We start from the raw sequence: 27,009 nt of genomic DNA, 5'->3' as shown, positions 1-27,009 counted from the left end.
TATTCTTCTATTCCAAGATTATACCAAACCTGGTTACAATGGACACTCTTGTGCGGTTTTTGGTTCTAGCACTGATATTTGTACCACATGGACTGTGCCAATATGAAGGTTATGACTACGACACAGATTATGAACCTGACCTAGATCCTCCATATCAGCCACCCATTTATTCCCATCACAGTGTAGATTATAACGTTCCAAGTGTACCCTACTCCACCGATTGTGCAAGAGAATGCTACTGTCCACCATCATCAATAGTCACCATGTACTGTGACAATCGGAAGCTCAAGAGCATTCCTCAAATACCAGCTCGAATTCAACAGCTTTACCTACAGCACAATGAGATTGAAGCGGTGAATATAAAGTCCTTCATTAATTCCACTTCTCTGAGAGAAATTGACCTTAGCTACAACAAACTCAAATCAAACAAAATTGACACTGGTGTGTTTGCCACATCTCCTCATCTACATCAAATATTCCTAAACAATAATGACCTAGAAGAGATTCCATCACCTATCTCTAGTTCTGTTGAAAGGATCCTTCTGGGTTCAAACAAGATTAATAAAGTACGAGAACAAGATCTTCAGGGCTTAGTCAACGTTACCATGCTTGACCTCTGTAACAATCGTATTGATAACATCAAGGGGAAAAGTCTTAACAAACTGACAAAGTTGATGCAGCTCAATATCTGTAACAACAAGATGCATTCAATGCCTGCAAGCCTCCCGACATCACTCATGTATCTGTCACTGGAGAATAATTCAATTTCCAAGATACCGGATGATTACTTTGCAAAGCTTCCAAATCTGATTGCTATTCGAATGTCACACAACAAAATTGATGAGGTTTCTTTGAACATGTTCAACCTTCCCAAACTTATGGAATTGAACCTGGGTCATAACAAACTAAAGCGCATCTTTTATGTTCCTCGATCACTGGAGCACTTGTATCTGGAGAACAATGAATTTGAAAGTAAGTAGTCACAACATATTTATGCATTTTGACTTAGACAATAATGAAACATGCTTATTCCTTGTGCCCAAATCCCAGAAATGAGACGTAATGTCATAAATATCATTTACACTAATGTGCAAAAGCCACTAATTGATTTTGAGATACCCATGATGAGCAAAATCTTTAAAACTTGAAGTAAAGAAATTATGTTTTTTAGGCTATCAAGGCAGTACAAATACAATTATAACAAGTAACAAAAAACTTCTGTGCCTGGGTCCCAATAAAAGCACATCACATTCCTGTACTATGGCTGACCTGGCTTACTACAGGGCCATTGTGCATCATAGCGAACTATAAAATATATTATTTTACCTTACATCAGTGGGCGCCGAAGAGAGGGACTGCTTTTTATTTGTAAACATTGTACAGCAAAGCCCTATTATATTTCAACAATAAGAGGGCTTTCCTAAAGAAACCTCTTTCATACACAGCTTCAGGTAAATCTCTTCACAATGAAAACAGGTTTTGGTAACTTGTAACTAAAGTAAAGCAGTCTTTAAATGTGGTACTCTAGCAGCTCACACAATGTCTTCGCCCTACTAGTGCACAGGAAATGCATGTTGCGGAGAATGGAACGGTCACGTTGCTCTTTGGAACTACTGATTGTAGGAGATATTCTCCCCTACGAGCAATTTTTGGATTCTTATGGAATCCAACAAACAAACCCTCAGTATGCCTCTGTAGGAAATCAGGGGTATATGGAAGTACTGCAGGACCCCATAGGGGTCTATGAGTGCAATATTACAGTTCTGTACAGATCACAGTTTCTACAGTGTCATAGTACGGCCATGTGCATGAGGTCTCCTACCACGGCTGTATTACGCTCCACTTTCTATTAAGCAGTAGTAGGGCTGCCAAAGAGGTGCATGAGGCCTCCTCTAACTCTGTATGCCTCCGATGTCATACACAGTTTTGACATGCTCTATTCTACACAAACACACATTATATATATATATATATATTATATATATATATATATATATATATATATATATACATATATACATACATACATACATACACACACACACACACATACATATACAAAGAAATTGCAGCACTCCGAAGATTTTCAAAGTATAAAAATTAGATTTATCGATCCATGTCTATGCTGCAACATTTTGATTGAATTTAATACTATCGTAATTATCTCTTGATGCCTATGATAGGCGCTGTAATGTAGATTACAGCAGTGTTTTTTATTTAGAAAAACTATCATTTTTGACGGAGTTATGACCTATTTTAGCTTTATGCTAATGAGTTTCTTAATTTACAACTGGGCGTGTTTTACTTTTTGACCAAGTGGGCGTTGTGGAGAGAAGTGTATGACGCTGACCAATCAGCGTCATACACTTCTCTCCATTCATTTACACAGCATATGGTGATCTTATTATATCACTATGTGCAGCCACATAAAAACACTATAACGTTTCTGCAGTTTCCTGACAATGAATATACATTACTTCCAGCCAGGACGTGATGTGTATTCAAAATCCTGAAATTTCTGTAGCGTCGGTGTGATATTTACAGCAAGGCAAGCGTAATCTCGTTTTAAATGACAGGTTACATCGTAATCTCGCGAGATTACGATTGCCTTGCTGTAAATATCACAAAGATGCTACAGAAATGTCAGGATTCTGAATACACATCACGTCCCGGCTGGAGGTAATGTATATTCATTATCAGGACACTGCAGTAACGTTATAGTGTGTTTATGTGGCTGTGCTGTGTAAATGAATGGGGAGAAGTGTATGACGCTGATTGGTCAGCGTCATACACTCCTCTGTACAACGCTCACTTGGTCAAAAAGTAAAACACGCCTAGTTGTCCATTGAGAAACTCATTAGCATAAAGCTAATATAGGTCATAACTCTGATCATTTTTCTAAATAAAAAACATTGTTGTAATCTACATTACAGCACCGATCATATTATGTACAAGATAGACCACTTATAATGTGGTGATAGAGCCTCTTTAAGAAAGGCCCTGTAATGGGGCTGAAAGATTGCAGCACAGCTCTTCCCGTTGTGATCTCAGAGCTGTGCTGTCTCAGCCAATCAGATGTCAACTCCTGCTGCTTCACCTCCCCTTTTCATGCCGTTTCCCTAAAATATTATGTAAGAAACTGCATTACTTTTCCCTCCATCTTCTACTTACTATTTTACACCAAATGGTTTTTTTTTGAAAATTCCTAGACATTTACAGAGATTCTTCATATGGGAAAGATGGGCTACAGGTTTCTGGAAAGATGCCACTTTTCCCAAGGAAATATATATTACAAAAGTTTTATACATTCACAAGTACCACTGATTTATGCAAAAATATATATATCTATATATATTTTTTTCCTTGCAAAAATGTTAACTTAAGATTTGATGACATTTTCTTTCAGCAATAAACATAACTCTTATGTGTCCAGTAATGGATCAAACACAACGATTGACCTACCTGCGTGTGGACCAAAATCGATTGAAAGGACCTGTGAGCACATTAGCCTTCCTATGCTTCCCACACATGCAAAGTATTTATTATGGTGAACAGAAGCGCAGTGCTGGTGACAGTCAGGTGCGCCTTATCCCTCCATACCCACTGCCAGAAGAGGCAAGGTATGATGATGACGATGATGATGATAATGATTTTCCACAGTATCACAGAGAGGAGCATGGAACAATAGTAGAAGAGATAGAAGATGAATATGAAAATGACTTTCATAACTACTATTAGTCTTAATGCTACTTAAAATAGCTTAAAGGGTCTGGAGGAATTTTCTATTTTGATTGTTTCACATTTTCATTTAAAAAGTGATTCTTTCTAAATAATGCTTTAAAGCGGTCACGTTCATTGCTGTTTTGCATAGCAAAGTCTTTGAAACATGTTACTTTTATTTTTAATGGTTTCAGGAGCTTTCTTAGTTAATTAAGAATATATATGCATTCATTATAAAGTAGAAAATACTGAATAGTAAATACCCCAATCAGCTTGGCAAACAAGTTGTTTTATATATGTGGCGACAAAATGGTGGGAAAGCCAGCATAACTGCTTATTTATTCATCACACATTAAGTATTATAGGAGCTTATGATATTTAACACAATACTTCAATAGTCCACAGAAGAAAAAAAAGAAAAGATCCACAAATAGTTATATTTATAATTATGTCACACTCGGCCTTTGGTTGGAGTTGGAGTGAGCACTCGATGCTTTGGAGTACCAATAGTTTTCTGATCAAAGGACATGATCTTACCTAGCGGATGCATATGTTTGCACTGTATACATTATTTATACCGAACAACATGTCATTTTCAGAGCTGTATTACGGAAATCTGATGTGCCAGAAAAATTCACCATGAGTGATCTGAGCTTATTAAAACTAAAATGGGCTTAAAAAGCACTAGACACAGTCATTTCTTTTTGGTCCTCTATAAGATGTTCTTCTAAAGGGAAAATAATGTTGGCACTTGCACCCACTAAACGCCACCCCAAAAATACTCAAGTTGTATGTTTTATCTGGCCATGGTAGCTCATGTGAGGGCTCCTTCCAGCTGTGTAGCTCATTCAACATTGTATGTCACTATTGCTGGATTTGTGACATCTATCTGGGTACACTACTGAATATTTGGTAGGGTCTGTACCCATCATTCAACCATTCCTTAAAAGCACTAGAAGGAATAAAATCGCAAAACAGACTATCCACAGACCAAATACCCATATAGCATATGTAATTTGGCCATTAGTAGGACAACCTTTTATTTTCCTAATCTAGAATAATAAATTTGCTAAATTTTTTGCAACTTTTCGTGAAAGTCTCACGGATTTACAATCAAACAACTGCAATGATTAGTGATGGCATTTAAAAGCTTTGTGGTTGAGACAGTAAGAACAAAGGTTTGGATGGGAAAACACTTTAAAGAACAGATATTACAACTGAAAATACATATTGCAAATACAATTCGGCCTTGAGAGATTATATGATGAATTTGAAGTTAAAGGTTTTTTTCCATCATATCTACAGGATATGTCATAAACGTCAGATAAATGCGGGTCCCACCTCTTGGACCCACACTTATCTCTAGAACGGGGCCCACTAAACCCCGCTCTACTGCTCTGCGTTGTGGCTGAAGCATGTGATTTCCGACCATGGATTACAAAAACAGCGTAGCCCGCTGAGCTACGCGGTTTCCATAAATCCCATAGTAGTGAAGGGCAGTTACTGAAGCAGCGTAGCATGCGAGCTATGCTGTTTCTGTAACTACTATTCAGTTCTATAGGACCTACGGAATAGCTCAGTGAGCTACGCGTTTTTCTCCTTTATGGTCGGAAATCACACGATTCAGCCACAACACAGAGGTAGAACGGGGTCTAGGGGGCCCCGTTCCAGAGATAGGTGCGGGTCCCAGAGGTGGAACCCGCATCTATCTGACATTTATGACATATCCAGTGGATATGTCATAAATGTCTCTGATGGGAAAACCCCATTAAATGTGAATAAAATAACGAAAGAGGAGTTATGGCAAAAATGGTGAATGCACTCCTATTGAGTATCCTGGCAAAAAGTTAGAATGCAAATGTGTGCAGTGGACACTACCCTAGCTCTGCTTAGGAACACTGCAATCTCCTTGCTCTACAACATACACAGAAATTGTATGCAAAGTGCTGCTTGAATAAATACCATGCTAGGCTCGAATTGAGGTTTATCATAAAGCTTTGCTTGTCAAAATTTTTAGACTCTTGCTAAATATCAGGTGTAATGTTAAATGTTGATAAACTATGTACTTTTACAATGTACTTTTTAATAAAATGATAAAGACGTGTGTGCAAATACTTATGGCGTCCTTTTTGGTAATAATAAACTCATCAGAACACAAAGGAGAATCTTGTGAACCACCAATATATTAGTCAGGGAAAGAAAGACACCGGAAATTGTTCCCACCATGTAATAGGTGGACACATGAATAGCTAAAGAAGCTCCACAAACTGAGGACCCCAAGCAGCTCTCAATATCTTAGATTCCTGGACACATACAGTGAAGGAAATAAGTATTTGATCCCTTGCTGATTTTGTAAGTTTGCCCACTGTCAAAGACATGAACAGTCTAGAATTTTTAGGCTAGGTTAATTTTACCAGTGAGAGATAGATTATATTTTTAAAAAAAACTGAAAATCACATAGTCAAAATTATATATATTTATTTGCATTGTGCACAGAGAAATAAGTATTTGATCCCTTTGGCAAACAAGACTTAATAGTTGGTGGAAAAACCCTTGTTGGCAAGCACAGCAGTCAGACGGTTTTTGTAGTTGATGATGAGGTTTGCACACATGTTAGATGGAATTTTGGCCCACTCCTCTTTGCAGATCATCTGTAAATCATTAAGATTTCGAGGCCGTCGCTTGGCAACACGGATCTTCAGCTCCCTCCATAAGTTTTCGATGGGATTAAGGTCTGGAGACTGGCTAGGCCACTTCATGACCTTAATGTGCTTCTTTTTGAGCCACTCCTTTGTTGCCTTGGCTATATGTTTCGGGTCATTGTCGTGCTGGAAGACCCAGCCACGAGCCATTTTTAATGTCCTGGTGGAGGGAAGGAGGTTGTCACTCAGAATTTGACGGTACATGGCTCCATCCATTCTCCCATTGATGCGGTGAAGTAGTCCTGTGCCCTTAGCAGAGAAACACCCCCAAAACAAAATGTTTCCACCTCCATGCTTGACAGTGGGGACGGTGTTCTTTGGGTCATAGGCAGCATTTCTCTTCCTCCAAACACGGCGAGTTGAGTTAATGCCAAAGAGCTCAATTTTAGTCTCATCTGACCACAGCACCTTCTCCCAATCACTCTCAGAATCATCCAGATGTTCATTTGCAAACTTCAGACGGGCCTGTACACGTGCCTTCTTGAGCAGGGGGACCTTGCGGGCACTGCAGGATTTTAATCCATTACGGCGTAATGTGTTACCAATGGTTTTCTTGGTGACGGTGGTCCCAGCTGCCTTGAGATCATTAACAAGTTCCCCTCGTGTAGTTTTCGGCTGAGCTCTCACCTTCCTCAGGATCAAGGATACCCCACGAGGTGAGATTTTGCATGGAGCCCCAGATCGATGTCGATTGACAGTCATTTTGTATGTCTTCCATTTTCTTACTATTGCACCAACAGTTGTCTCACCCAGCATCTTACTTCTGGTTTTGTAGCCCATTCCAGCCTTGTGCAGGTCTATGCTTTTGTCCCTGACATCCTTAGAAAGCTCTTTGGTCTTGCCCATGTTGTAGAGGTTAGAGTCAGACTGATTAATTGAGTCTGTTGACAGGAGGTGACCATTTAAGACAGCTGTCTTTAATGTAGGCACCAAGTTGATTTGGAGCGTGTAACTGGTCTGGAGGAGGCTGCACTCCTAATGGTTGGTAGGGGATCAAATACTTAATTCTCTGTGCACAATGCAAATAAATATATATAATTTTGACAATGTGATTTTCAGTTTTTGTTTTTTTTTTTATATATAATCTATCTCTCACTGGTAAAATTAACCTAGCTTAAAAATTCTAGACTGTTCATGACTTTGACAGTGGGCAAACGTACAAAATCAGCAAGGGATCAAATACTTATTTCCTTCACTGTATATAGTGGGCTCATTTTAATATATTGAATGTCTTCCACAGCAGACTATAAACACAGCATCTTACATGTAAGGTTAGCCCTGGAGGATCTCAGACATTCATTGAAAAAAACGTGGACATCCTTTTATTTTAATGGGTGGTCATTACTGTTGCTTTTTTGCAGTGGTGGGCTCATGGCTTAAATCCTATCAGGACAACACGTGAATGGAGTCAATTCGCTCTAACCTATGCGGAATTCCTGCAACTATTCCAATTTCCTCCTACAATTCAAAAACAAAATGGGGCAGATGTACTAATGCAGTCTAGGATTTAGACAGTGTAGACTTAGTCAAGGCAGTCAGAAGATGCATCAAATTCATCACAGTAGTGATTGCTGTATGATAAATTTGGCTCATCTTGCCTGACCCGCTAGACAATTTTCTCCTTCCTATACCACCTTTGATTTGGCTTAGTTTGTAACAGAATTTTGTGCTAGGTTTTTTTAATGCAAGATGGTGCATCTTAAGCCATGCCCCCTTTCAGTTAAAGGCTATGTAAAAAAAAAAAAGTTATCAGAGTGTTTGGTGCAACTTTCTTAATACTTTTTATGAAAAATTATTTTTACTTTTTGAGATACAGCCGCTTTGTGTCCTGTATACAGAGCAGCTGTATCTAGAGCTGAAACCTGTATCTGTCAGGTCAGCGGGTCCTGCGTGTCTCCGGCGTGCAGGATCGAGCTCTTATCAATCACATCTAAGTTTATAATCAGAAGCTTTATATTTTTAATGTTTTATATAAGAGGAGATGGGAAAAATACAGGGAAATAAAAAATGCAAATTTCCTTATTTTTTCCTTTTGTCTTTAAATGCTATTAGTTGAACAAGATAAATTTATTTCACAAAGCAAACTTCTGCGCCGTCCCGTATATAACATTACCACATACGTGTACTTTGCCAAACCTACATCATCACTATAATGTGCCAGAACACAGATGTCTCTTTTTTTAGTATGCCTCCAGAATTCAGGTAGTATATGGTATCTGTGCGCAAAGCATCTGTGTATAGAAGTTTTCTTTTGTCGGTGTAGGAGCAGATAGGGGTAGGGCTATGGAAACCACACACAAGCGACTGGTAATAAATTGTGTGGATTTGATATAACATATGGATGCATTGTTATATGGGTCAATTATGTCCATCTAAAATGCGTCCATGTCACAGAGGAAGGTCCCTGCCAGTGGGTTGGGGTAGAGGGTTAGAATCTTAGTTAAATTTCACATGCTATTTATTATTTTTATTATTTTTCAATTTTTACTATTTCTTTTTATGATTTGCTTTAACTTTTTTTTTCTAGGGATAGTGGAAGCTGGTAAACCATTATCTGTGTTATCTCAGCATTTCTCTATATTCAGATCACAGATAATAGTGATCGAATGCCTGCTGGCCATTATATGACTATTAGCCGTGATCTGCATACGGAGAAATGCTGTGAAGGACACAGATCATGTCCTTCCAGGATGCACCTTTCTCACATGTGAAAGTTGAAGGTCCGTGATGTCATTGTGACGTCATGGGTTTCCATGGCAACACAGTGTCAACACTATATTTTTTATAGAGTGCTATACAATTCAATCTGTGATTAAAAAGGACCACATATTTACATTCCAGCTGCACAGGGCATCAGCAGCTGGAATGTAAATCTACATTATTGTGGTTACCTAGGGATCCAGCAGAATGGTCACCTGAATATGCTGCCCTATTAAAGGGCAGCATATTATGGGGACAGGCCCACTGCACTATAATTGTGCCATCTGGCTAATAGAGCCTAACAAAGAACACAGTGTACTCATAACCTAACCTGCCGCCCCTCTCACCAGTGACAGACGGCTGGTATGCAGCAGCCGTCTGTCACTGGTGTGAGGGGTGGAAGGAGGTGGGGAGAGGTAAGAAGAGGTAACAAAAACATAATAAAATTTGGGTAACTTCCATAAATGTCAATGCAGTGACCAAACGCGTCCACTTATTTACTGAAAGTGGGATCTTGTGTTGCGCATATAATTCTAAAAGTGCAAAAAGTCTCACGACAAAAAGGGACAAGGAGCAAGCTGTGTGAGCAGGCATGACGATCCAAATCATCCGAATAGAGCTGGTTATCGGTTACAAGATTATTTGCATATTTCTGCAAACCTCACCAGTCTGATAGCACAAAACAGTGGGATTTGTCAGCAAAAAGAGAATGGGGCAGATTTACGCCAATATATAATAATAATATAGCATGCATAATATTCCCCAAGGCATTGAGATTGAGGTTCTTTGCAGCAACTACACCAGGTTGTACCTGGTGTAGTGCACCACAACATTTTAGTCAGTTTGACACACTGGATGAATCCCCCCCCCCCTATCTTTTGTCAAAAAACCTGTTGCCAAATGTAAGTTTAAAGTCTATAAAGAAATATGAGAAAGGCTACTCACAAATAGTTTTGGCGTCAGTCGCGTTTTTTATCAAACGCAACATGCTCTAGATATGGTGTTTTTCCAGCAAAGACGCATATAAAAAAAACAAAACACTAAATCAAAAATGCCACTAAAAAAGCCATAGTTGCTTGAAAACACATGCCGTTATTTTACATGCGCGTTAAAACACCGGAAAAAAAGATTCACTAAATAACTTAGAAACTGCCTTCTAGCATTGGCCGACACATTTTGTAGGTGTCAGTACAAACACCATTCTACTCAATACAATCATGCCAGAAAAGCGGCATCACTAAATTGATAAATATCCCCCAATGTGTATAGGGAACCTACAATGAAGAAGTCCATAGAGAAATAAAGTGCTAGGAAATGAGCCCTCCCAGCACTTCTTACATGCAGCTACAGGTGACTGGTGGCAACCATCATTTATTGGTGAAACCTACTAACACAGAAATAAGTGGCAGATATTTAGCAAAATCACTAAATAATACCTCTCCCTGATGTAAAAGCTGTACATTCAGTAGTTATTATTAACTTAACTATATACTGCGTTAGATCAGTGTTGAATCAATTTCTCACTTGTGTCTAAGTGATAAAAAAGCACCAACACAGAGACTTGCAAGAGCTGCATTTGAATTCCAAACAACCATGAACAAACTTAAATAATCTCTGTATCTCAGTGCCTACAAGAGGATGGTAGGAATCAATGAGAAAAAAAGTTGTGGAAATGTATATACTTTATACACTGTGTAAATCTCAAATCACAATTATCAGATTATGAAACCAAATCTCACCAGGTTGTATTCGACTAGGGTATCTGTATGATGCCATAGCAAAAGAGAAAATTGAATCTACTAAACAGAAGACTAAGAATAAAACCCAAGTGGTCAGAAACAGTGCTCTTTCGTTTTCTTGGAAGTAGGTCATCTGACCCATCTTGGAATATATGTAAAAAGAAAAACTGGGGAGGAGGAAGACAACGGCGCTCATCTAAGGTGATATTGTACGGAAGCGATTGCTGCAGTAGAAGGTAAGTTCGTTTACTCACCTAATAGCGTTGTGCGAGTATAGGCACAACGCTACTGCTTTGCATGAATACTGAAGGCGATCTTTTCTTGCAGTGTCGGCTGCCACCCGCTGCTATCCCACGGGTAGAATCCGCTGTACCCAGGGAGACCAGAACAGGAGGTTTGAAAGAAAAGGTTGAAGTTTTCAGGACGCGGCGCCAGACCAGTAAGTAATCACATTGATGTGTTGAGTTTTCGCTATTTTTATTACAATTAGCACTACGCGTTTCAGGACCAGACAGGTCCGTTCCTCAGGTAAACACAATGATACACAAAGGGAGACTCCCTTTTATACACAGAAAAGACCGGGGAAAAAAGGAACGGCATAAAGACATTTTTCCGGGATAACAATTCAAAAACATGGAAAGGGGAGGAATGTGGGTGTAGCGTCCATGGCCGTGTGCCGTCGGTTTCACTGACCTCTCGACGCCCGCAGCCATGGATCTGTGAGCGCTGGAGACGCCACTTCCGCTCCGGTCCGCTGTGTCCCAAAGTGTCCTTCTTAAAGGGCCAGCGCGCGCACATGAAAATCATCATCATCATCATCATCAACCCACATGATTTCCTGGTCTATAAGAAGACCCCAGCCCTTCTGATCCTTGCCTGAGCGTTGTTAGTTTATCCCAAGTCTGCCACTGTCTGGACTAGTTCAGGTACCCGAGTGTTACGAACTGCTGTAGACTTTCGTATATACTGAAACCTGGTCAGCTGCCACTCCGCTACGGCGGAGTGGCCTAGTGGGTCCACATACCCTGTGACCGTGACAGCGGGTTTCCTAATTTGCTGACGTCAGAGATCAGAATGAAGTCTCCCTCACTCCATAATGGTGATCCTGCATGTTAATCATCATTATGTACATTTCCTCCATTCTTATAGAAATGTATACATAAAAAAAAGGAATAATATATAAATGATATATATATATATATATATATATATATATATAAATAATTATACACATTATATATATACATATACACACACACACACATATATATATATATATATATATAAAAATACTCTGACCTGCGTGACTAAAACCAAAGAGAAAAATATGTTAAAAAGAGTAAAATCTTACAGGTTTTGTTATAAAATATAAATTAAATGTATAATAGACTAAAAACAATCTCTAAAGGGGAGGAAAGGGGGACCACAATTTTCCCCACTCTCTTATTTAAAATTCTAATCAAAATATACATGCTCATTTCATAAGGGTTATATATATGAAACCTGATATCGTTACAGGGTAATTTAAAGAGGCTCTGTCACCAGATTTTGCAGCCCCTATCTGCTATTGCAGCAGATAGGCGCTGCAATGTAGATTACAGTAACGTTTTTATTTTTAAAAAACGAGCATTTTTGGCCAAGTTATGACCATTTTTGTAGTTATGCAAATGAGGCTTGCAAAAGTCCAAGTGGGTGTGTTTAAAAGTAAAAGTCCAAGTGGGCGTGTATTATGTGCGTACATCGGGGCGTTTTTAATACTTTTACTAGCTGGGCGCTCTGACGAGAAGTATCATCCACTTCTCTTCAGAACGCCCAGCTTCTGGCAGTGCAGATCTGTGACGTCACTCACAGGTCCTGCATCGTGTCGGACACATCGGCACCAGAGGCTTCAGTTGATTCTGCAGCAGCATCGGCGTTAGCAGGTAAGTCGATGTAGCTACTTACCTGCAAACGCCGATGCTGAGCAGAATCATCTGTAGCCTCTGGTGCCGATGTGTCCCCGCTCGTCTGACACGATGCAGGACCTGTGAGTGACGACACAGCGTGATCTCTCGAGAACACGCTGTGTCTGCACTGCCAGAAGCTGGGAGTTCTGAAGAGAAGTGGATGATACTTCTCATCAGAACGGCCAGCTAGTAAAAGTATTAAAAACGCCCCGATGTACGCACATAATACACGCCCACTTGGACTTTTACTTTTAAACACACCCACTTGGACTTTTGCAAGCCTCATTTGCATAACTACAAAAATGGTCATAACTTGGCCAAAAATGCTCGTTTTTTTAAAATAAAAACGTTACTGTAATCTACATTGCAGCGCCTATCTGCTGCAATAGGAGATAGGGGTTGCAAAATCTGGTGACAGAGCCTCTTTAAATATAATTACATATTTGGTCTATATGTTTTAGTTATTTGTGTATGTCCAGTATGAATTATCTTGACATACCAACCAAGAATTATTGGCTTATCAAGTGGCGCATAACATTGGTTATATGCTATCATAAATAAAAAATCTTTTCAGACATGATTTAGGCTGGTGTGATATAGATCAACTACAATATCATTCAATAGGTATTCTCAAGCGTCTCATTAAGCCCGTCTGGGGTGAGGCTATGGTATTTATATATCCAAAAGGATTCCCTAATCTTTAATGAAGCGAACCTATTATTAGACTCAATTGGGATTTGTTCTAGTGGTGTTATTTTCACCTCAAATCGTCCCCCGTGATGCTGCTGTAAGTGTCTAGAGACACTATGTTTGAGGAAATGATTATTTGTATTACTTCTATGTTTGTTGATTCTGGTCCTCGACATTTGCTTGGTACTCCCTATGTACTGTAATCCACAAGTACACTCAAGGAGATATACTACAAAGCTGGATGAGCAGTTCAGAAATTGTTTGATTGGGAATATCTCTCCCGTTACGTTACATTTAGATGCGAATTGCCTGTGTGGAATGTTGTCACAGCACTGGCACCTAGCGTTGTTACATCTATAGGATTCCGTTATTCTAGGGGGTAAAGCGATTCACAGATCCCCTAGAATAACGGGATAGATGTAGCATCGCTAGGTGCCAGTGCTGTGACAACATTCAGCGAACCCGCCACAAAAAACGCAACTGTTATTTGTTGCGGGTTTTACCTCCCCATTGAATTCAATAGGGAAAACCAGCATCTGATAAGCAGCGTTTACAGCATAAATCTAAAATTGCTAATAAAGTGGTGAAAACAGATCGTTTTTCTTTTTTTTTTTTAAATAAAAAGCACTGCTGTCGGGGGCGTGGCTTGGCTGTGGAGAGAGATGGACGCCTGATAGACGAGCTCCTGCACCCAGCGACATAAAGCGACGGCTGACTGCCTTACACCCGAACTCTCCACCCGCATAGTGTGTTCCTGAAACCTGGAGATGCCGAGGAAGAGACGACCGGTCCCCAAACCGGTGAAACTCACTGACTTCTACCCCCTCATACCGCTGGAAGACGGGGATGCTGCAGACACTGCAGAAGCAGGCTCCCAGGCCGGTTCACCTACCTCGGTCTCGGCGCCGGCAGCTAGATCAGAGCTGACAACGCACAAACGGCGCAGCTCAGACCCGGTGGGGACTTTGAATTCACCCCTGTTGAAGGGGAACTTCCTGGTAATGAGTCCTGGGTCGCACCACGAGGACGCCGACACACGCTCTATATGCTCCGCTCCACATGGGCCTGCTGTTTCGGCGCCATCTTCTCCTTCAGGCAGGAGCCCTGGCTCACAGAGACGCAACTGGGCCAGCTCTGCTCAGCCCTCAGATGGGGTAAGACACTCTTCCTTCACTGCAGCTGTTACACCTCAGACACCTCTAGAGGCCTCATGTGATGTGCTGGGTAGTTTACCGTCCTCTGCAAATCCAGTTACTGAACTGATGTTAAAGAATATGTTATTAGCCTTACAGCAATACCTGCATGCAGGAATGGCAAGCCTTATTAACCCTCTGTCTGCCTCTGTGCAAGAGGTGGAACACAGAGTACAACACCTAGAACACAAAATGGGTGAAGTCACATCATCTCATAACGAATTAATCGATGCGCATTATGATATGGCGGATGACTTAGCCCAAGTCAAGGCTAAAATGGCGGACATGGAGGACAGATCGAGGCGTAATAACGTCAAGTTTAGGGGCATCCTGGAAGAAGTTAACCCTCGAGACCTCAATGCATTTGCGCAAGATTTTATAAAAACCATGCTACCCGAGTGCTCACAAAGGGACTTGATCATTGACCGAATACATCGTCTCCCTAGGCCCAAACACCTTGCTGAAGATGTCCCTCGTGATGTCATTGCGCGCATTCATTTTTTCCATGTCAAAGAAAGTTTGATGCAGGCCACTAGAAGAAAGGATCAGATACCAGCTCGGTACAGTAATATCTCGGTCTTCACAGACCTGTCGGCCGCAACTTTGCAACTGAGAAGAAATTTGGCGCCCATCACGGCAGCGCTTAGGGAAAATCAAATAATGTATCGATGGCCGTTCCCGGTGAAGCTTTTGGTGAAACGACACAACAATATGCATGTCATCGGAACTCTGGAAGAAGGTCTGCAGTTGTTACAACAGTGGAACATGAAGATCCATCTCCCGACCACATCAGGGACAAACCCTCCACGTCATTTGCTGGCTGATTGGCAACAGGTCTCACGGAAAACCCGCAAGCACAATTAACAGGGTTTGGAAAGGGCTCAGCACAGCAAAAAATTGGTGCACAGGACGTCCATCTTGGATTCCACTTCACAATGACTGTTTTCCCCCTTGTACACGTATGTTTAGCAGCCTTGGCTGCTGTTTTGTTCTCTGTTATGTATGATTTATGTGTTGGAAACTATGCTTCATATATGACTAAGTTTTGCATTGTACCTTTGGGCAGATTGTATGATCTTTTGAAACTACTAATCCTAACTTGATTTTTCCCCTGTATCTAAACATGGGACAAAGGATTTATAAACGGTCCTTTCCCTGGATCTGTTGGTATACGATTCCGGTGGGTAGGTCGGGGTTCAAGATGTCGGGGCGTGGGAGCAGGAGTCCTAGCATGTTATTTTCAATGTACAAATGCCGCTTAAATTAGTATCTTTAAATGTAAATGGGTTGAATACCCCTCAAAAACGTAATTATATGTGGAAAGAGGCCAAATCACAGGCCTGCGATATCCTGTGCATACAAGAAACGCACCTCATGGTTAAAGATGCACACCGAGTTAAGTGCCCTGCTTTCCCGCATGTCTTTCATTCACACTTTCACAATAAATCTAAAGGGGTAATGATTGCGGTTAGGAACACGGTAGCATTTCACTTGGTTTATGTCCAGATAGATCCTAACGGTCGCTACATTGTGTTGGTGTGCCTCATTAACAATGTAAAAACTACTCTAGTTAACCTATATGCCCCTAATACGCGGCAGTTGAGTTTCATGCATAAAGTATTTAGAGCCCTAAACAAACACAAAGATGGCAAAGTCATTGTATGTGGGGACTTTAATATGGTGATGGATGTAACTTTGGATTCCACCTCAAGTGATAGATTGGGACAACCCCTTTTAAAAACCTTAATCCAGCGGGAAGACCTGTATGACAGTTGGAGAATACAACATGGCACAGAACGGGACTATACGTTCTATTCTAGTCCACACAACTGTTATTCTAGGCTAGACATGTTCCTTATTGACAAGAACTCCTTGCTCCGTCTAGTGAACTGTACGATTGAAGGGATTACTTGGTCAGATCATGCAGCCATAACCCTCACATTACAAGAACACAATACTGCTAATAACACCTTTGTCTGGAGATGTAATCCATATCTTCTTGCTCACTCTAAATATAAACAGGATATTTTGAGGGACCTGACAGAATACTTTAGGAGTAATGACACGGGAGATGTACAGGATAGCACATTGTGGAATGCACACAAAGCATACATTCATGGGTCCTTAATCCGTATGGGACATAGCGAACGGAAGAAAAGGGCAGCCATAATTACTGATCTCACGAAGCGATTGTATGCATTGGAGGTGTTAAACAAGACCGCGGCCTCAGCCCAACAAGCTGAGAACCTATGTAGCGTCCGTCAAGAGTTACGTCTGGCGATGGTCTCTGAATATGAGAAATCACTGCGCAAAACTAAAATTCGTTACTATTCCCAAAATAACAAAGCCGGCAAATTATTAGCTTCCCGCCTTAAACAACAGAGGCAAAAAACGAAAATCCCCTTTTTACTCGATCCTAACTCGCGGGCCCATATTGAACATCCGTTACAAATTGCTCACCAATTTAAGATCTTCTACGAATCCTTATATAATCTAAAATCAGACCCATTTGTTTCACACCCTACCATGGAGGAAATTCAAACCTTCTTACAGGACATTCCCCTGTCTAAACTCTCGGAGGATCAGGTGCAGAGCCTGAATGCCCCATTTTCCGACGCTGAAGTACAAAAAGTTATCCTGAAACTAGCCCCGGACAAAGCTCCTGGACCAGATGGCCTCACGAATGCATATTATAAAGCTTTTAGAGAGATCCTCACCCCATACCTATGCAAACTATTTCAATCAGCACAACTGTCTGGTTCTTTCCCCAAAGAAAACCAAGAGGCTTTAATAATCACACTCCCAAAACCTGGGAAAACCACTGATCAACCCCAAAATTTTAGGCCAATCTCCTTACTTAACATTGACCTGAAAATGTATGCCTCTACCCTTGCCAACAGACTGGCCCCCCTACTCCCCCTCCTCATAGCAGACGACCAGACTGGCTTTATAAAGGGGAGACAAGGATCTGAAAACACAAGACGGGTTGTGGGGTTGCTACACCACATTGAACAACACCAGATCCCTTCTGTATTGCTTGCATTGGACGCTGAAAAAGCCTTTGACCGTATTTCCTGGTCCTATGCCTTTGCAACACTACAGAAAATTGGGTTTTCGGGGACTATAATGGCAGCTATTCAGGCTCTGTATTCAGACCCCTCGGCAAAAATCTATACTAATGGGGTGTTGTCCCAAGACTTTAAAATTACCAATGGCACTAGACAAGGGTGCCCTCTGTCGCCCCTCTTATTCGTTCTCTCTATGGAACTGTTAGCTCAACTTCTCAGATTGCACCAGGAAATTCAAGGTATTAAAATAGGATCAAAAACTCACACCATATCACTCTATGCAGATGATGTAATTTTATCATTATCCAACCCAGAGACCTCCTTAGAAGCGGTGGACAGCTTACGACACTTCAGCAGGGTCTCTTTGTACAAACTTAATACTTCAAAATCTCAGATCCTCCCCTTGAATATCTCATCGTCTTCCCTGCACTTTCTGAAGTCCAGATATAATTTTGTATGGAACATGAAGGAGATAACATATTTGGGGCTGCGTTTGACTAAACATCATAAAGATTTATTTGAAGCAAATTATATACCTATTAACAAGGTGATCCAGGCGGATATTGATAGAATGCTGAAGGTGGAAGTCTCTTGGTTGGGTAGAATAGCGGCATTTAAGATGATGGTTCTACCAAAGCTTTTGTACCTTTTCAGGACTCTCCCTATTGCGATCCCTGCCTCATACTTTAAAACGCACCCAACGCCTATTAATGTCCTTTATTTGGGAGAAGAAGAGACTGAGAATTGCCACGCAAGTCATGTATAAAACTCAGGCCTCGGGGGGTTTGGGCGTTCCTCACTTATATAGCTATTATGTGACAACGTTAACCACACAAGCCATACACTGGTGGAGAGAAGACCTTTCGAAGCATTGGGTGCAGATTGAAGCGTCATATATAAGCTCAAAACACCTGAAGGCCTTATTGTGCTTACCACTAGCAGGCTTACCACTTCCAGGGGGAATATCCCCTCTCACCAAAGCAACTGTGAATTGTTGGGCGCACATGCACACGAAAGCTTCTGACATACTAGACATACCTAGATCATATATTCCGATAGATTTTCTAGAATTAGCAAATGTCGATTTAGATCTAAGTAAATGGAAAGTACACGGCATCAAGACGTGTGAACAATTGTTTCATGAGGAAACATTTATGAGCTTTGTTGACCTGACCAAGTCCTCTTCTCTCCCACAAAATGAAATATTCAGGTATATCAGGGTTAAACATTTCATCCAGAGTCATGTAGGCCTTCGGTTCCAGGGGATCTTATTACTAGTGAACAGCTTCAATAAAGGTACGAAGGGCTTAAAACATTTATACTGCTCAATGTCTTCCCACTCGGTCTTTGAAAAAACGAACCCGATAGTGGCTTGGGAAAGGGAGCTGGAGACCTCTTTCACACAAGTCCAGTGGTCTCGAGCCCTGACTTGGATACATAAGTCGCTCAAGTGTGTTTCCCATTTGGAAGCTGCAAATAAAACTTTGCTTAGGTGGTATTACACCTCGGACCGCTTACATAAAATGTACCCCGCTTCTAGCGCATTATGTTGGCGGAACTGTGGTCAGAGGGGTTCACTTACTCATATACTGTGGGCCTGTCCCATTATTCAACAATATTAGGTGGGAGTGTACAAATTAATGGAAGAGGTATTCTCCATGAGCTTACCTCGCTCGCCACATACGTCCTTGCTGTTCCTAGACTTAGATAACATTTCCTGGAAAAACAGGAGACTTGCCTGCAAAATCCTAGTAATGGCTAAATTAGTGATAACAAGATACTGGAAAAAACCTGAAGTCCCTCCTGTACCAGAACTCATTGCATTAATCAATACCACCTTTATGTATGAAAGAGCAATAGCGTATGGCAATTTCTCAATCCTCTCCTTTAACGTTCATTGGGCTGCGTGGGTCGGATCATATGTCTGTAATTGTTCCACATAAACGAAACAAGATGTAGTCAATCTGTTCAGGGTAAATCGACTAGCAAATCGACTAGTTTTTCCTTGGTTATTTATTGTTCTCTTTTTTCTGTTTCTGTTATTGTTACCACTGCTGTGGCCATATTCTGATCGGATCTGTCGTTATAGAGATCTGAAGAGGTTTCGGGGCTGATTGGTTCACTGTGATACGTCTAGTCCATATGCTTATGGGTCGTGTTGTAGTGGACCTGTATTATTTTCATACTCTGCATTGAATTATTGTATGGTATACAAGATTATATTCTGAACCCCTGTACAACTATAATTGTGACTTGACAAGACAGACTGGCAGTGATGGCTTGTTGTACTGTTATATTATTTTATATGTCTGAAAAACTTCAATAAAAAACTATTTGAATTTAAAAAGCACTGCTGTCACCTACATTATAGCGCCGATCTCCTTATGTAGGAGATAGGGCACTAATAATGTGGTGAGAGCCTCTTTAAGCCCTTCCCGACATAGCCTAATTTTTCAAATCGGACATGTGTTAGTTTATGTGGTGATAAGTTTGGAATGCTTTTACCTATCCGAGCTATTCTGAGATTGTTTTCTCGTGACATATTCTACTTTATGTCAGAGCTAAAATTTGGTAAATATATTCAGCGTTTGACTGGCTTCCCTAAATAATGCACTATCTTTGCTGCACTTATGGTATTGTTATTTTCATTGCATTCTTATTTAGTTTTTTGCTTACTGATTAGGAGGTTACCTCCTATTGTTGTTTCTATGTCTTTGTATATTTTATGCGATATTGAAGTAGTTATATTGCACTGCGTGTGAATTTTGCAAATTTATGAAACCATGTGTATGCTGTTATGTTTTTTATATTTTCAAAAATAAAAATCTTTGATAAAGAAAAAAAATATATATATATTCAGCGTTTATTTGTGAAAAACATCATAATTTAAAGAAAATGTTAAAAAATAAGCATTTTTAGAAATTTAAATGTATCTGCTTGTAAGACAGACAGTTATACCACACAAAATAGTTACTAATTAACATTTCCCATAGGTCATATTTACGTTGGCATTGTTTTTTGGACATCCTTTTATGTTTATAGGACACAGCAAGGCTTATAAGTTTAGCAGAAATTTCTCACATTTTCAAGAAAATGTCTATTTTTTTTTAGCGACCAGTTCATTTCTCAAGTGGCTTTAACCCCTTGGGGACACAGCCACTTTTTTCAAATCTGACATGTGTCACTTTATGTGGTAATAACTCTGGAATGCTTTTATGTATCCAAGCGATTCTGAGATTGGTTTCTCGTGATACATTTGACATTATGGTACTGGCAAACTTTGCTCGATACATTCAGTATCTAATTGTGAAAAACAACAAAATTTAGCGAAAAATTTAAAAATTGTGAATTTTTCAAAATTTAAATGTATATGCTTGTAAGGGCGGATTCACACGACCGTGAATTGCGTCCGTGCAGGCCGCGTGGTTTTCACGCGGCTCGCATGGCCCAATAGAAGTCTATGGGGCAGTACAGACAGTCCGTGCTTTTTGCGCAGCGTTTGTCCGCTGCGTAAAAAGAGCGACATGTTCAATATCTGGCCGTATTTCGCGCATCACGCACCCATTGAAGTCAATGGGTGCATGAAAACCACGCAGGTCGCACGGAAGCACTTCCGTGCGAACTGCCTGTTTCGCGCAACAGCTGTCAAAAGGATGAATGAAAACAGAAAAGCACCACGTGCGTTTCTGTTTACAAACATCCAAATGGCGTGTCATAATGATGGCGGCTGCGCGAAAAGCACGCAGCCGCGCATCATATGATGCTGCCTCACGGAGCAGGCAAGTGGCTTTTGCGCAGGCAAAACGCCGCGTGTTTTGCGTGCGCAAAAACGCCACGTTCGTCTGAATCAGCCCTAAGACAGACAGTAATACCACACAAAATTGTTGCTAATTAACATCCCCCATATGTCTACTTTAGATTGGCATTGTTTTTTGAACATCCTTTTTTTTTTTTCTAGGACGTTACAAGGCTTAGAACTTTAGCAGCAATTTCTCACATTTTCAAGAAAATTCAAAAAATCCTATTTTTACAGGGGCCAGTACAGTTGTGAAGTGACTTTTAGGGCCTTATATATTAGAAACCCCCGATAAGTCACCCCATTTTAAAAACTTCACCCCTCAAAGTATTCAAAACAACATTTAGAAAGTTTCTTAACCCTTTAGATGTTTCACAGGAATTAAATCAAAGTAGAGGTGAAATTTACAAATTTCATTTTTTTTTTGCAGAAATTAATTTTTAATCTATTTTTTTTTGTAACAGAAGATTTTACCGGAGAAATGCAACTCAATATCTATTGCCCAGATTCTGCAGTTTTTAGAAATATCCCACATGTGGCCCTAGCATGCTTATATTCTGAAGCACCGGCCTTAGAAGCAAAGGAGCACCTAGAGGATTTTGGGGCCTACTTTTTATTAGAAAATATTTTAGGCACCATGTCAGGTTTGAAGGGCTCTTGCGGTGCCAAAACAGTGGAAATCCCCCAAAAGTGACCCCATTTTGGAAACTACACCCCTTGAGGAAATTATCTAGGGGTATAGTGAGCATTTTGACCCCGCAGATTTTTTTGCAGAAATGGTTGGAAGTAGGCCATGAAAATGAAAATCTACATTCTTTCAAAGAAAATGTAGGTTTATTGTAGCAAATTTTTTCTAATTTCCACAAGGACTAAAGGAGAAAAAGCACTGCAAGATTTGTAAAGCAATTTCTCCCGAGTAAAACAATACCCCACATTTGGTCATAAATGGCTGTTTGGACACACGGCAGGGCTCAGAAGGGAAAGAGCGCCACTTGGCTTTTGGAGCTCAAATTTTGCAGGAATGGTTTGCGGAGGCCACGTCATATTTGGAAAAGCCCCTGAGGGGCCAAAACAGTGAAAACACCAAAAAAGTTAATCCATTTAGGAAACTACACCCCTTGAAGAATCCATCTAGGGGGTGTAGTGAGCATTTTAACCCCACAAGTGTTTCACAGTGTTTATTAGAATTGGGCAGTGAAGATAAAAAAAAACAAAAACCTTTTTTTCCAATAAGACGTAGTTTTAGCTCAAAATATTTCATTTTCTCAACAAAAAAAAGGGATAAAAGAACCTTAACATTTGTAAAGCAACTTCTAGTACGTAAATACCCAATATGTGGTCATAAACTGCTGTTTGGGCACACGGCAAGGATCAGAAGGGAAGGAGCGCCATTTGGCTTTTGGAGGACAGATTTTGCTGGATTGGTTTCTTGACACCATGTCACTTTTGCAAAGCCCCTAAGAAACCAGTACAGTGGAAACTCCCCCAAAGTGACTACATTCACGAAACTACACCCCTTGAAGAATTCATCTAGGTGTGTAGTGAGCATTTTGACCCCACAGGTGTTTCATAGATTTTATTAGAATTGAGCAGTGAAAATAAAAGAAAAATCCTTTTTCTTCAATAAGACGTAGTTTTAGCTCAAAATTTTTCATTTTCTCAACAAATAAAGGAAAAAAAGAACCCCAACATTTGCAAAGCAATTTCTCCCGAGTACGGCAATACCCCATATGTGGTCATAAACTGCTGTTTGAGCACAGAGTAGCGCTCAGAAGGGTAGGAGCGCCATTTGCTTTTGGAGTACAGATTTTGCTGGATTGGTTTCTGGGCACTGTCGCATTTGCAAAGTCCCAATCGGCCCAAAACAGTGGACCCCCCCCCCCCCCCAGAAGTAACACCATTTTAGAAACAACACCCCTCCAGATATTCACCTAGGGGTGTAGTGAGCATATTAACCCCGCAGGTGATTGTCAGAAATTGGTGTGCACTCGATGTTGCAGAGTGAAAATTTGATTTTTTTCCATAGATATGCCAATATGTGGTGCCCAGCTTGTGCCACCATAACAAGACAGCTCTCTAATTATTATGATGTGTTTCCCAGTTTTAGAAACACCCTACATGTGGCCCTAATCTTTTTCCTGGACATTCGACCAGGCTCAGGAGTGAAAGAGTGCCATGTGAAATTGAGGCCTAATTTGGCAATTTACAAAGTATTGGTTCACAATTGCAGGGCTCTGATGTAAAGTAATAAAAGAAACGCCTGAGAAGTGACCCCATTTTGGAAACTACACCCCTCAAGGCATTTATTAAAAGGTGTAGTGAGCATCGTCACCCCACAGGTCTTTTCCATGAATGATTGCGCTGCGGTAGGTGCAAAGTAAAAATTAAATTTTTTCCTTAGATATGGCATTTCAGTGGCAAATAAGTGGTGCCCAGCTTGTGCCACTGGAGATACACACCTCAAAAATTGTTAAAAGGGTACTCCCGGGTATGGCGACGCCATATATGTGGAAGTAAACTGCAGTTTGGGCAGACTGTAGAGTTCAGAAGGGAGGGAGCACCATTTTGCTTTTGGAGCGCAGATTTTGCTTGGTAGTAGTTTTGTTTGGAGTTTTACTGGTGTTTCCGTTTATAACGTGGGGGCATATGTAAACGGGATAGAGTACATCAGGGGCATAGTCAGGTGGTATAATAATAAGGTAAAAATAATAATAAAATAATCCATAGATGTGTGTTACGCTGTGCTCAATCCTTTCTGCACAGGCCGGTGTCGCGCTGATAAATGTCCTTTCTTATCCCCCTTTTGGTAGACATCCTGCACCTTTGCAGTTTGGGGAATTTTGCTGGAAAGTGTTGTCCTGGTATAATACGAGCACCCTCGCTTCCAGCAGATATGTTTGGGCCCTCCCCTTCCTGGTTCCCTAATTTTAGGGGCCTTGATAATTCGCCACTTGAAACAGAAGAAATGTTCCCCTTGGTCCTGCACAGTTTAAAAAACGGACCCATTCGCTTTCATTGAACGCGGACACCTTACCGTAGCACTACGGAAGGGTGTCCGTGCCGTGGAAATGTTCCGGGAATTATGGAACATGTCCGTTCTTTTGCATTTTGCGGGCCGTGCTCCCATACTTTGTATGGGAGCACGGCCCGAAAATGCGGCTGTCAGTCGGCGGCCGGCCGTGCCCGCAATTGCGGGCCGTGATTGCGGGCACGGTCGTGTGCATGGGGCCTTAGTGGTATGAGGGCAGTTTTTTTGCGGGACGAGCTGTAGTTCTTATTGGAACCATTTTGGGGTACATGCGTCTTTTTATCCTATTTTTTGGGAGGCAAGGTGACCAAAAAACAGCAATTCTGGCATAGATTTCAGTATTTTTTGTTTTAGATAGCATTCACCATGACCCGCGGAATAAAGTTAATGAGTCAATACAATTCTCCAGCAAATACCAAATTTATAGCACTTTTTTTTACGTTTTACAACTTTTTGCACAATAAAATAAATTTTACACAAATACTTTTTTATTATGTCGCCATGTTTACCTTAACGCCATTACTTTTTTGTTTACAGAGCCGTTGTTTTTTGCGAGACGTGCTACAGTTTTTATAGGTACCATTTTTCGATACATGTGACTTTTTGTTCACATTTTTGGAAGGCAAGGTGACCAAAAAACAGCAATTCCGGCATTGTTTTTTAGGGTTTTTTTTTTAGTGGAACTTACTGTGCGGGATAAATAACATAATATTTTTATAGTTAGGGCCGTTACGGACTCGGCGATACCAAATATGTACGGTTTCTTTTTTTCAATAATAAAGGTCTTGATAAGGGAATAAGGGCGATTGTTTTATTTTTTTACAACCTTCTTTTCACTTTTTTTTTAGTCCCACTAGAGACTGGAAGGTCCAACTGTTTGATTGCTTTTCTAAAACATTGCACTATGTAATGCAATGCATTATAACGGTCAGTTGTTCACAGATAGCAAGCAGATTAGGCTCCACCCATGGGTGGAGCCTTATTGGATTCTGTAATTGGCAGACGAGGAGGTAGCAGCCGTCGACACCACCCGCGATCTCGTCGCAGGAGTGTTGATTTGATACAAACCACTTAGATGAAACAATCGCTTTTGATCACTGCAGGGGTTAATGGCGGGGATCGGAGCTAGCTGATTGCTTCTGAGCCCATGCCATATTCCTGTCGCTACCGGAAACTTTTTAGAAGCCTCCTGTAATCGGCAGCCTCTAGAAGGCTCCTATAATCGGCAGAACGGGAGGCCAATGTTAGGCCTCCAGTTGCCATTGCTGCCATCGGTCCCCGTCATTACAGCAGGGTGTCAGCTGTAACATGCAGCCGACAACCGCGGCTGATGGCACGGACTAAGCTCCTGAGCCTGTGCCATCCATTTGTCGCAAGTATACGACAAATTGCGGGAAACACTAGCTTTCCATTACGTATACTTACCACAAATGTCGGGAAGGGGTTAAAGGAGCTTGTAATGTGATGAACAACATACACAAATCTTAAGAGTGTATTCCCGTCTCTCTGATTATATTTAACCCCTTAAGGATCTGAATATTTTAGGCTTTTAGGACCAAGCATATTTTTCCATTGCTGTATTCCAAGAGCAATAACTTTTTTATTTTTGCGTTGAGGTAGATGTATAACTTGTTTTTAGCGGTAAAAGTTGTAGTTATTCCTTTGGCATGGCCTAAGAGGCAGATACCTATGGCAGACCTGGATGCCTTGGTTAGGCCGCCGGCTGCTATGGTAACCTAACGGTACCCCAGCAACTGCGTCAAGGGCGCCAATGAGCTGACATAGGCATATAGGGGATTAAACAGCCGGTTCAGAGGATTCTGTGCCTGCATGATCACCAGGATGTACTATTATGTCCTAATGCGGTTAGGTGACCACAATTTGCGGGAATGGGTTACTACAGGTCCTGAAGTCACAACATTTGTAAATATGCTTCCGTTTTGAAAAAGCAATGTTCTTTAGATATCCTCTAGTGTCCCCCCATGGTCCTTACTCTGTATACTTCCAATGGATATGGCCACCCATGCAATCCTGCAGTATTGGCCGCCCTTACCTAGCACCTACACTATCTTTTAATGATTCTGGCTAGGAGCTTGTGAGTGCACAATACTTGCGCATTCACACTTGCCTGGCTAACTCTCTGCTACTATAGAGCTGAATGGGAATGCTCTCAGGCATGCACAGTAGCGCGATGTCACATGAGGGCAAAGCTTAGTACTGCCGGTAAACCATCAAAAGCCAGAGAACGAGGGGCAAAACATGAAATAAAATGATGATATAGGGTAAGAAATGACATATGAAGGGGACATATGGTTGTAGACGGTACATATATTTTGTTAAAAAAAAAAATTGAATAGATGAGATGGGAATAACCCTTTAATGACACGTCATGTATAGTTACGTTGTTGCAGCGAATGACTTAGCGCA

The 27,009-nt window shown here is 40.9% G+C and overlaps 2 protein-coding genes across 3 annotated transcripts in view; one reads left to right on the top strand and one right to left on the bottom strand.

Moving 5' to 3' along the window:
- Positions 1-27,009, bottom strand: part of CENPP (centromere protein P) — a 392,723-nt gene that overhangs the window by 237,663 nt on the left and 128,051 nt on the right. The window lies entirely within an intron of this gene.
- OMD (osteomodulin) lies at positions 31-5,010 on the top strand. The gene is made up of 2 exons (XM_075832321.1): positions 31-972; positions 3,407-5,010. Exons 1-2 carry the CDS (start codon positions 39-41, stop codon positions 3,736-3,738), a joined length of 1,266 nt encoding a protein of 421 aa, XP_075688436.1. The 5' UTR covers positions 31-38; the 3' UTR covers positions 3,739-5,010.

This window comes from Rhinoderma darwinii, chromosome 7 (assembly GCF_050947455.1).
Source record: "Rhinoderma darwinii isolate aRhiDar2 chromosome 7, aRhiDar2.hap1, whole genome shotgun sequence".
Classification (NCBI taxonomy): Eukaryota; Metazoa; Chordata; class Amphibia; order Anura; family Rhinodermatidae; genus Rhinoderma; species Rhinoderma darwinii.
Note: the sequence above shows the minus strand (reverse complement) of the source record. Positions and strands in the feature narration are given on the sequence as shown.

Excerpts from the sequence above, each read along its gene's own strand:
- OMD (XM_075832321.1), top strand. The coding sequence starts at position 39 with ATGGACACTCTTGTGCGGTTTTTGGTTCTAGCACTGATATTTGTACCA. Across the intron at positions 973-3,406 it reads GGAGAACAATGAATTTGAAA|CAATAAACATAACTCTTATG; the intron begins GTAAGTAGTCAC and ends ATTTTCTTTCAG.